This window comes from Salvia miltiorrhiza, chromosome 4, assembly GCF_028751815.1.
Source record: "Salvia miltiorrhiza cultivar Shanhuang (shh) chromosome 4, IMPLAD_Smil_shh, whole genome shotgun sequence".
Classification (NCBI taxonomy): Eukaryota; Viridiplantae; Streptophyta; class Magnoliopsida; order Lamiales; family Lamiaceae; genus Salvia; species Salvia miltiorrhiza.
The window spans coordinates 26,809,111-26,821,531 of record NC_080390.1 but is presented as its reverse complement, the minus strand read 5'-3'; the positions used below and the strand labels follow the sequence as shown (position 1 = coordinate 26,821,531).

The following is a 12,421-nucleotide window of genomic DNA, read 5'->3' as shown; positions in this document are numbered from 1 at the left end:
TGCATCGAATTTGATAAATTGCGATCATGCCGCCCATCGGCAAGTTGAATACTTTGGGCGGCATGCTTGAATTGTGGGCGGCAAGCTATGTTAGTGTGTCAAGGATTTAATTTCTAGTCGGACCGTGTATTTTGTTTAATTTTTTCATAATAAATGGGTTAATTCTAGATTTTACTCTATACTTTAATAATTAATAGGAATGTTGTTGACCTTTGCTTTCACCTCAGTTTGGAGCAGTCGACAGTTATCTCTGCCTCCCGCCGTGGCGCTCCATTCCTCCGAACCAAAAGGCTCGAGTTAGTAATGGCGTTCACAGCGATGAAACCCACAAAGTCGGGGCTAGAGGAGCCGCAGGAGCAGATTCACAAGATACGTATTACCGTTTCATCAAAGAACGTGAAGAATTTGGAGAAAGTGTGTGCCGACCTGGTACGTGGTGCCAAGGATAAAAGGCTCAGGGTCAAGGGACCAGTGCGAATGCCGACCAAGGTTCTTAAGATTACTACTAGGAAGTCTCATTGTGGTGAAGGTACCAACACTTTTGGTAGGTTTGAGCTTAGGGTTCACAAACTAGTTATCGACCTTTTTCAGCTCCCCTGATGTTGTGAAGCAGATTACCTCAATTACCATAGAACCCGGTGTAGAGGTTGAGGTTACAATAGCAGATTCTTAGACACATCTTGTTTGCCTGTTTTTGCTTCTGTATCCATGAGCCAAGTCCAAGATATATGGGCTAGGTTGTCATATGAGTTCTTTTAGGTGTTCACAATTTTGAATATCCTTGACTGCTTTATATATTTTTGATTAATACTTTTCAATTTGACGTTCGACTGTACCTAGCAACACTGGAAACTCGTTTTCTTAAGAAGGTTGCATCTATGTTGGTAGACTTATTTGTTTGCAAATAAAAAATAAAAAAAAAATAGGAATGGTACTACGAAATTTTATTATAATAAGAACCATTACTCGAGTTTGAACGCCGTACATAGAGGGGGCAATGGTACAAAAAGTACCACATTACATGGACACTACAAAAATAATTAAAAATAAAGGCAGTTACAAATCTATTGCACCATGGTAAATTCCACGAAGTAAGAAAAACATCGGGTCCCCGTGCTCCATGTACGCTCACAGGCGTGGTTCATTCTACAAAAATTAGCACGATGTTAATAACTAAAATAAATATATAATTATGGATACGTAATACAATGCATCATACCTCACAATACGCTGTCATATCGCCCTCGCCATAGTGCATGATGTTATACAAGGGATCCCATCTGATGTAGGGACTTTGGATAAGGCGAGCAAAATGTTTGAATCGAGACCGTAACTCTATAATCTTCATAATGTAGAAAGCATCACATAGTTGCATGCCAAACTCATGATGAAGTTTATTGATAACGGTGCGGAAGATTTCTGGAGAAAGAGTTTGCGGTTTCCCATCCCACTGACCGGCATCAACATAAGGTAGCAATGCTGAAAGGAATTTATACTCCATCACCGGAGTCCATTCCCTCTTATACCACAGTTCATGTTGATGTATATCAATAGTATTTAGAAGATTCATTGTGCAATAAAATTTTTTGTTATGATTTTTTTAGTTCACTCAAACTTTCTTAAATAGGCAAAATAAGGCACTAAAAATGAAAAAAAGAAAATGTGACTAGTCATAGGCATGAATTGCATTATTTTACTACATTTACTATAGTGAATGTGACTACACATTCACGTGAATTAATTTAAAGTGGAGACTGCTGCACAATGGTGTACAATCAATTAATTGACTTGAATTTGGAAAAATGTGAGCTTGCCGCCTTGCTGGCAAGCTCGTGTTACGAGCGGCAAGCTCTAATTGCGGGTGGCAAGCTATGTACGTAATTAGTGGATTTAATTTTTAGTGAAACCGTATATTTGGTATAATATTTACACAATAAATGGGTTAATAACGCATTCAATTACCATTTATTACTATGCTTCAATTTTATCTATAAATTTGCCCCTAAAGAGGTTAATAGGTATCGCATTCAATTTACACTTATTTCCTCTCAACACCAAAGTTTCTCAATTTGCACCTATGGCTAACAACAATGCGGCAATTCCTTCCGTCATCCCGGTGTACGACGATGGTTTTTCCCTAATTGATCTATCAAATTCGAAATTCTTCACCGAGCTTACAAAAACAAACTTGAAGAATCCTTACTACATTCTGAGTCATTTATATGTATATATTGATTTTTTTTATTTCTTTCATATTACGAGTGGTCTAAAAAAATACATGACATTACAAAATGAAATGCATGAAGACGGTGCCCAAAAAAATTTGGGGTATTGTTGAAGAAAAAGAACTTCTTGTGCATTTGACGAACAGGGGGCAGCAGTGGGAGCCGAAGTACGTAAACCATCCCAAGAAGAAATACATCGAATGCTTCAAGTTTTTGATGGACAACGATCTTGTACAAGGTGATATTTTGGGCTTCGAGCTTACCAACAAGACTCCGGTGGAGATGAAACTTTCGGTCTATATTAATCATATGCCCCGAGGTGGTTGGAAACCCATACATGGCAGACTTGACGCCATCCGTGAGGCTTTCGACTAAGATTGCCTTGAATGGGGAGCTTGCCGCCATGCCGACAAGCTAAAATCACGGGCGGCATGCTCAAATAACGGGCGGCAAGTTATGACTGTTAAGGATTTAATTTTCTGTTATCTCGTGTATTTTATTTATGTTTTTCATAATAAATGAGTTTATATTATAAATTTTAATCTATAGTTTAATAATATAATAAGTAAAAACAAAAAAAAAACACCTAATTAATATTAATTTAATAAAATTTGCCGACATACATTAACAAAAAAACATTTTTAGGGTTTTAACATCGTAAGAAAAAAACATCATGGAAAATTCCACAAATGTAGAAATCTTCATACGACACCATGGAAAATTCCACGAAGTAAGAAAAACATCGGGTTCCCGTGCTCCGCGTACGCTCGCATTAGTGGTTGCGTCTACAAAAATTAGCACGATTAAAATAAAATAATAATAATAAGTAAGGATATGTATCTCAATGTTAGGAGTGCTTACCTCAAATACTCCACCATAACTTCAAAACTATAGTTCATGATGTTAGACAAAGTGATCCCATCTGATTCGGGGATCTTGAAGAAGGCGAGCAAAACGTTTAAATCACTGCCTTAACTCTCTAATCTTAGCACCGTAGAAATTATGCGAGAGGCGCAAGCCAAACTGACGATTGATGTTGTTGAAAACGTCATGGGCGATATGGATACGAAGAGTTCGTGGTTTCCCATCCCACTCTCAAGCATCAACATATGTTAGCAATGCCGAGAGAAATTTATACTCCACCACCGGAGTCCATCCCCTCTCATACCACAATTCTTGTTGATGTAAATCAATAGTATTTAGGAGGTCCATTATGCAAAGAATTTTTTGTTATGTCTATTTGTTTAATTCACTCAAACATTCTTAAACAGGTAAAAGAACACGCTATAAAACGAAAGAGAAAATGTGACCATGGAATTCACGTGAATTAATGTCATGCATTATTGTACTAGATTTACTATTGTGAATGTGACTACACATTGAAATTAAAGACAAGAAAGTTACAGAATGATGCACTATCAAAAAATTGTCGAATTTGGAAAGCTCGGCGGCAAGCTCAACATTACAGTCGGCAAGATTCAAACGTGGGCGGCAACCTATGTAAGTGTGTCGATGATTTAATTTCAAGTCGAACCGTGTAATTTTTAAATTTTTTTCATAATAAATGGGTTAATTCGAGATTTTACTCTCTAGCTTAATATTATGAAAAATCCAAATACATTAACATTGTAATTTATATTTAAAACCAAGTACCGTAACAAAGGAAAATGGGTCTTGGTATATGATACATCTAAATCAAACTTAAAATTGCACCAACAATTAAATAAATAAATACATGAGGTTAAAGGAAATTCTTCCTTCGTCATTTCCACTTGAGTCACTTGGTACGTCATCGTACAAATACTTTATAATTTCCCAATTCAACTCCCCCTCAGGATTGTAACACAACAAGTCGGGCATCCTCTATAAAAAAAATTGAAATAAATTAATTAACATGCAAAATCTATAAATTTAACTATGAAGCCAAAAAAATCAAATAATACATAATAAAACTAACCCGGCCAATGAATGCCCAAGTTGCAGCAGCTGCGTTACCAGTGTTCTCTGCCCAGTAATACGAAACTCCAGTATACTCTAACAAAATTTTGAAATCTAAATAACGTATCTTCCATTCAGCATACTTCAAGCGTAATCGTCTTAGGTAGAGTGTGCCCTACCAATTCATAGTGAACTTCTTGCAGTGCAATTTTGTTCAAATAATCATTCTATGGAAACTATCTATGCTCATCATAGGTCTTCATAAGTTCTCGCAAGACAATTGATTCTATCATTCTTGACCATGACTCTCTGTAGTAGAGTGTGTCTAGTGGGGAAGGAGTTGTAGTCATTGTTGGGAGATATTTGGTGCTTCAAAATAATAAATGCTCTCCGACTATTTATGAAATTCGTGTCATGCATTATTGTACTAGAATTACTATTGTAAATGTGACTACACATTCACGTGAATTAATTTAAAGGTTAGAAAGCTGCATAATGATGTACAATGAAGTAATTGACTCGAATTTGGAAAATAAAGAGCTTGCCGCCCGACGGCAAGATCGACATTTAGGTCGGCAAGCTCCAGTTGTGGGTGGCAACCTATATACGTGTGTCGAGGATTTAATTTCAAGTCGAACCGTGTATTTTGTTTAATTTTTTCACAATAAATTGGCTAATTCGAGATTTTACTATATTAGCATACTAATAAGTAAAAAAGCAAAAACAAAAACGCCTAATTAATTAAAAGTACACAGTCGACGTAGATTAAAATTGAAAAAAAATTAATTCTACCTACCATTCAACCAAGATTTTCGGTTATTACACAATAATTGACACTAATTTTTACACTTTTTTTACTCAATTGTACTTGTGTAAGAAAAATATAAGCTTTTTATATAAAAGTAATGACACTTTGTCCACATTAAAGGATAATTTAAATATTTTGAACATTGGATCAAATTTTTATAAGAAATGAACATTTTTCATTTTTCACTTAAGAGGTGGGCACCTTTAATTTTGCCTCATGTATTAGGGACAATTACCCCAAAATTTTATTAGACTTCATAAAAAGGATTTGAGGTTTAGGAATAGCAATTTAAATCAGAAACAGGTGTTGGCTATGGCCGCCGTCGATGACAATAACCCAAACAAAGCCCTCACCACCACCAGGTTCTCCGACCTCGACCCGCCGCTCTCCCAACCAGTGCTGGAAGCTCTCTCCGCCGCCGCTTTCGAATTCTGCACACCGGTTCAGGCCGCAACCATACCCTTGCTATGCACCTACAAAGACGTTGCAGTCGACGCCGCCACAGGCTCTGGGAAAACCCTAGCCTTCGTCCTCCCCCTCGTCGAAATCCTCCGCCGCGCCGCCCGTCCCAAACTCCACCAGGTCTTCAATTTCACTCAAATTATCATTTTTTCTGCAGCTATTGTTGTAACAACTTAGTTTTTGTGCCCTACAAGATATTGTATATTTGACAACTTTATTCAATATATATCATCACAGGTAGTAGGAGTAGTAATTTCTCCCACTAGGGAGTTGTCATCACAGATATTTAAAGTTGCAGAGCCGTTTATTGCGACATTATCAAATGTTAGGCCAGTGCTATTAGTTGGGGGAGCTGAAGTGAAAGCTGATATGACTAAAATTGAAGAGGAAGGGGCTAATTTGTTAATTGGGACGCCTGGACGACTAAATGATATAATGGAGCATATGGATATGCTGGACTTTCGAAACCTGGAGGTTCGTTTAAGTTTTCCTGTCATTGTATGGCTCCTTTTGTTTCTTATTTATTTTAGTATATGCTGTATCAGTAGTCAATATGATTAAGATGCTTTGTCAATTTCTACCTCTGTCAAATTAGATGCTCTTGAGCATTATTTTTTGTGCATTATTTAACTCTTTCAGAACCGTACTCTTTTTCCTATTAGATGTTTTTCCCTAAAGGGTTTTACTCTGGAGTTTTCAATAAGGTGCGGACAACTTGAGTTTCCGTCCATGATTTCCTGGCTGTTTTAGGAGGCTCTTTGGCTTTTTGAATCTTTTGTACACTTCTTCATTTCTTTGGTTCTTACTCCCACTGTCCACCAAGAGTGTGGTGTGGTTTGGAGGACATGGCTTTTATCAAATGGTTGGGAGATGTGTATAAAGTGGAGAAAAAGACCCACCAAAGTTGATTTGTTAGGCAATTAATAATGGTTTGTGAGATGTATTTTTGTGAATATTGAGTGTGAATGGAGTTGAAATTATAAGAGTATGTGTGACAAAATGAAAACACCACACTTATTGTGGATGGACTGAAATGGACCAACCATTTTCGTGGACTGTGGGAGTATTAAATATCTCATTTCTGATTAGTCTGTATGTACTAACATTTATGTATCAAATTTGTTGGTGATGGCTATTTCATTGTAACACAGTGGTATGCTATTCTTCATCATCTGAAATGTTTATTCATATTACACTTATTTTTGGTGTTATTAATTAATTCAGCGTACTTTTTTGCAAATATCATTCGGATGTGCTAATCTTTGTTTTAAGCAAAAGTGAATGTGAAAAAAGCTTTATTCTCTGAAAAAGGTTTGCGGGTACTAATAAGCAGCCTATGCATATATATTCAATTTTGTCTGATATTCTGATCAATTCTCATCTGTTTTGATATGTTTCTAATTATTGATGCTTCTCTGGTTTTGGTGGTAACTATGAGGTCAGTCAAATTTACTGCAGATTTTCGTCTGCTGTAACCAGGTTATTCTGGTTCTGTTTTTATTTGAAAGGTTGTGGTTAAGATTATTGTGACTGATGATGGCTCATCTTGTCCCCTTCATTCTATTGTTAGTTAATGTTGGTGGTGAAATTATATGGTGTTCTTAGCCGTCCATTGTTTCTCATTTGCAAACTGGCATCATCAGATGCTTGCCAAGTTCATGCATTGTAAATTGTAATGTTACTTGTTTAAACTGTGATGGTGAAACAGATATTGATCCTGGATGAAGCTGATCGGTTGTTAGATATGGGATTCCAGAAACAGATAAGTTCAATCATATCTCGCTTACCGAAGCTTCGTAGGACTGGCCTTTTTTCAGCTACTCAAACTGAAGCAGTTGAAGAGCTGTCTAGAGCAGGATTAAGAAATCCCGTGAGGGTAGAAGTGCGATCCGAAATAAAAAGACCAAAGGATATAACCTCTTCACAACAAATTGCCTCTTCAAGAACTCCTTCAGGGCTTCAAATGGAGGTATTCATCATTCTATTCATGTTGCCTCTACTGATTTCAAGATCTAGAGCTAAATGATGCTTAATCGCACGAACTGATATTTGTACTTGTTTTCATGGTTCCCTGACTCTACAGTATTTTCAATGTGAAGCAGACCAGAAACCTTTACAGCTGGTCGATTTCCTCCATAAAAACAAAACCCAGAAAATAATTATGTGAGTGGCGATACAGTTTTACATTTTGAAATTGTGGTGATCTTATATAAGTTGCTTCAGCTGCAATAAGTTCTCATACAGGCATTTTATTTCCTTTCTTCTGCAGTTATTTTATGACTTGTGCCTGTGTTGATTACTGGGGAGCTGTACTTCCACGACTTTCCTTATTGAAAGGATTCTCTTTGATCCCTCTTCATGGAAAGATGAAGCAGGTAGTTGTTTTGGAAAATCTTAGGAAGCTTATATGTTAGCTAGGCACTTCTCTGACACTTTATATTATGCATGTAGGCGGCCAGGGAGAAGGCATTAGCATCATTTACATCTCTTTCAAGCGGCATTCTTCTTTGCACTGATGTAGCAGCTCGTGGGCTTGACATTCCTGGTGTTGACTGCATTATACAGGTAGCTACTAACCACGAAATACTGACTTCTTATATCCTGTGAAGCTATTTGATACAATGAAATTTATGGCTTCTAAGTTCTAAATTGGTTTAACACTTCTACAAATGATTGTTATGACATGGTAATTTTCTTTCAAATCATAAGATTGTTGTTTATGCTAAAAGATATAACATGGTTATGGATTTTTGCCTTTAATTTAAGATTTTGTGATTACTTCAAGCTGATTTTAAGATATTAAAAACTTGAACACATGATCTAGATGGTGCACTTTATAGGAAACATGAAAAGAACAAGATGTAAGTGGTGATAGTAAAACTATTTGTAGATTACTAGAATATAGGCTTTTCGTTGCTTTTCGAGGCAGATATAAATTCATGTCAATATGTCATAAAATATAAGTTTCTTTAAGTTCTTGATCAAATATTAAAAGAACGCAAAGGCTTTCATCCCTTAAAGTTGCTTTTGCAATAACAATTTCCCCTCAAAGCATTTATCCCATCTATAGACAATGATTTTTATTTACTTTGTCTTTATACTTCATCTAATTAGTCTAGTGTGGCTATGGAATTGCCATTGCTGGAGAAGCTGTCATCATAGTTGTGATCTAAAATGGAAAAATTATACTCCCTTCGTCCACCAAGAGTATAGCACAATTGCCTTATTTGGTGTTCACGAAGAGTATATAACTTAACTTTTTGGGACATGACCCCACACTCTATCCTTATAATTCAACATTACAAACACCCCTTGTTTACCAAAACACCACCCCATGGCCTGATGGCCCACATTCAATTCTTGTAACTCAACCCCAACCATTAATTTCTACATGGCAGGACCCTTTTATCCGCTCAAAACACATCCACCTATCATTTTATTAAAACCCGTGCTGAACCCAATGTGCTATACTCTTGGAGGACGGAAGGATTACCTTTTTTATCTTCTGTGCTCATCAACATGGTGACTGAGGTTGAACAACATATTGTAAACCATCTTTATAAGATTTTACATCTGCTATTTCATCTAAAGATACTCAGCTTCATGATTTGTGTTTTTGTAATGATTACTATAGAACATGTTTTGCACAATTCATTTGTTACTTTTTTGGACGCACGCTGGGGGGCCGGGAGGGGGGGGGGAGGTGGGGAACTCTCAGAAAAACATGTAAAAGCTACTGGACTTGGTGTGGTGATCATATGCGAAGATCATAAGAAAAAGGGAGCATCAACATTGGAGTGTGAGAATCTACCGCAAAATAGTTATAGGCAGCATAGTGGTGAAACAATATAATGGAAAGTTAGACTGGTAAAGTGTTTAGTTAAAGCAATGACTTGTACTAATGGCTACATGACTCGCAAGAGAGTGGACCATGAGAGATGTTAAAATGAAAGCAATCTTTGGTGACCAACTGCCTTCTCTTGCTGATTTAGATTTACTGTCTCATTTGATGGAGGTGATGTGCAACTACCCTTGATAAACTATGTTATATGTTAAGTAACTCTAAAGTAATCACTATCATATTTGGGATGTGATTTTCTGTTCTGAGTGTGGATGTAAGAGCTTAGTTAGGAGGATAAACCATTTCTAGGTTCAGGATCACAATGTAAAGATTAAGTGGCATATGTTACCGGTGAACGTACATCATATAGTATTACACTGTGATAGAGTCAATGGTTTATAGAGGTGGAAGATAAATAAGACTTAACTAATATTGTAAACAATGGAAGTGAAAAAGAAGAAAAACCACTTGCAGGAGAACTTCTGCAGAAATTATGCCGAAAGAAAATAAAAGGCTAAATCGATCCAATAGATCTTTTTTTAATCCATAGACTAGTGTTATTTGAAAGTTGACACTGATGTTTTGAGTTGTTTATTGTGCTTGTACAGTATGACCCCCCACAGGACCCCAATGTGTTCATACACAGAGTTGGCCGAACTGCCCGGATGGGACGACAAGGAACTGCTATTGTCTTCTTGTTGCCAAAGGTTCGATACTGTGGAACTGTGTAACTACTTTTATTGGTAAACTGCAGCACCATTTTCCAGTGTTCATGGAATTCATCTCTATTTAACAGGAGGAAGCATATATAGAATTCCTTAGGATAAGGAGAGTTCCACTCGAAGAGAGACAATGCTCTGATGAGGCTCCCAATATCATACCTCAGGTAAACACCTTTATGTTGACATTATCCAATTATACTTTGCACTGTTCACTTTCCAGATGAGTAATTTGTGCTTCTCATGGATGGAACATGCGAGTTCACTTGTACATGTTGGGCTTTGTGTATGCTATTTTGCATTTTGCCTCTTCTTCTGTAAATAATTTCCCTGGCCCTCAACCTTTTGATACACTCCTGTCTCCTGATTTCATAGAATTTCACAAAAACTGTTAAAATACATCATACTGTCTCTCTTTCAAACTGATAAATTCAATACTCAGGATAAGATATTTGCTTCAGAAAATACTAGGATGGGATACTTGTGTAGTGGAGTAGAGGTACTATGCTAGTTAGTTTTTCAACATCTTAGTTCTTATGTTCTCTAATAATCCCTTTATATTATGCAATTTTGCAGTGAATCTTATGTATTTATTCAATTATTCCAGAATTAGGGAGGTTACTCTCACATAATAATTAGTCTGTTTCTCTAACTAGTGAAGCGATAACTTTCCAGATACGTTTAGCAGCCAAAAAGGACCGTGAAATTATGGAGAAAGGAGTCAAGGCCTTTGTATCTTATGTCCGTGCTTATAAAGAACACCAATGCTCTTTTATCTTCAGGTTGTAAAATTGTTGCCCTTATCCAAATCTTATCTGTTAAATTAGTCGGTTCTCATAAATTGCTCTGATATGCAGGTGGAAAGAACTTGAAATTGGGAAGTTGGGGATGGGATATGGTCTGTTGCAGCTCCCTTCGATGCCTGAAGTAAGACACTACTCTCTGTCCACCCAAGGTTTTGTTCCAGCTGAAGATATAAAACTGGAGGATATCAAGTACAAGTAAGGGTTGTTTTGGAAATAATCTTTTTTACTTGAATGGTTTTCTTTCACCTGAAAATCTATGAAGTGTTATTCTGAGTTAGTAACATTATCACAAGATGATTTTAAAAATAACTGTTTATATCAGAAGTGTATTACTGATGCTTCGACCTAGAATTTCTTTCCAAAGCTGCTTAAATAATTAAACCACGTTCATATATTTCATTTCCAAATATTCTCAATGAAAAGTATATGAGACACGAAATTTGATCATAGTAGTGCCTTATTCTTTTTTACGGTTTTTGGCACAGTGCGGCTGTCCTTGGCATTGAGCAGATCAATTTGTAGCTTACTTATAAAGTGCATAACTAGATAACTGTTAAAACTTATTTCAAAATTTTCCAGAGAGAAGTCTCGTGAAAAGCAAAGGAAGAAAAACCTGGCAGCGAAGCAGGCTGCAAAAGAGCAAAAGCAGCAGGAGTCTAAAGCAAAAACAAATGCTTCGAGCTCTGTGGCCACGAGTAAGAAAACAGCCAAACAGAGACGTGCAGTTCAATCAACAGAAGATGCAGATGATCTAGACCGGGATTATCGCCTACTGAAGAAGTTGAAAAAAGGCAGGATCGATGAAAATGAGTTTGCAAAATTAACCGGAACTGAGGATCTATGATACTTCTGATTAGGAATCAGTGCCTGGATACAATCAGCCCAAATGGATGCCCTTGCTGTTGGAGATGCTTACGTATGCAAGGTAAGATACTAACATCATATCTAAACAAGGCGGTACCTTTGAGACAAGCTGACAAGATTAACAATATTTGCAATCTTATTGCAACTGGGATCAGCTTTGTTTCATTGATGGCTTCGATCCAGAGTCATTAGCATGATTTGGATTCAACTTGAGCTGATCATTTTTGTAGGAATACTTCCCAAGATTTTATAGATTGGGTAGGAGAAGTTGGATTTTTGTGTCTTAATTTGTACTTTAGCCTGGTTTAATTGTATCGAGGAAAGTTTTCTACTTCCTACTTTCCTTTTCTCTTTTTATTAGTGTATTCACTTAATTATGATTACATAGAAATATATAGTTCCAATTCAAAAAAAGTTGAAATCAACGCCGTAAGAACATGGGTATTGTATACATGGCTTCATTTTTTTTCCACGATAGAGGACTTTTTATTGTTTTGTCCTGGACCTTTAATTTTTTGGGCATTTATTTTAATACTCCCTCCGTCCCATTTCAATTGGCACTTTTGAGTTGAGCACAGAGATTAAGAATAAAGGATTAAGAGTGTAAAGCAAGTAGGTCCACTTATTTTATGTGAGTAGAGAAAATAGGAACCACATACTATTTTAGGAAAGTGCCAATTGAAATGGGACAAACAAAAAAGGCAAGTGTGCCAATTGAAGTGAGACCGAGGGAGTAATTGATAAGATTTTTTCAATCC

At 36.6% G+C, this 12,421-nt stretch overlaps 1 protein-coding gene and 1 pseudogene across 1 annotated transcript; both read left to right on the top strand.

The window, feature by feature from the left end:
- The first annotated feature begins 217 nt into the window (after positions 1-217).
- LOC131020044 (40S ribosomal protein S20-2-like) lies at positions 218-712 on the top strand (annotated as a pseudogene).
- A 4,421-nt stretch (positions 713-5,133) lies between these two features.
- LOC131020043 (DEAD-box ATP-dependent RNA helicase 18) lies at positions 5,134-12,174 on the top strand. The gene is made up of 11 exons (XM_057948675.1): positions 5,134-5,553; positions 5,671-5,907; positions 7,142-7,402; positions 7,517-7,596; positions 7,703-7,808; positions 7,885-7,998; positions 9,883-9,981; positions 10,071-10,160; positions 10,669-10,775; positions 10,851-10,994; positions 11,379-12,174. The coding sequence occupies exons 1-11, from the start codon at positions 5,284-5,286 to the stop codon at positions 11,641-11,643; spliced, it is 1,773 nt and encodes a 590-aa protein (XP_057804658.1). The 5' UTR covers positions 5,134-5,283; the 3' UTR covers positions 11,644-12,174.
- The last annotated feature ends 247 nt before the right edge of the window (positions 12,175-12,421 follow it).

Excerpts from the sequence above, each read along its gene's own strand:
- LOC131020043 (XM_057948675.1), top strand. The coding sequence starts at position 5,284 with ATGGCCGCCGTCGATGACAATAACCCAAACAAAGCCCTCACCACCACC. Across the intron at positions 7,999-9,882 it reads GTGTTGACTGCATTATACAG|TATGACCCCCCACAGGACCC; the intron begins GTAGCTACTAAC and ends GTGCTTGTACAG. Across the intron at positions 10,161-10,668 it reads CTCCCAATATCATACCTCAG|ATACGTTTAGCAGCCAAAAA; the intron begins GTAAACACCTTT and ends ATAACTTTCCAG.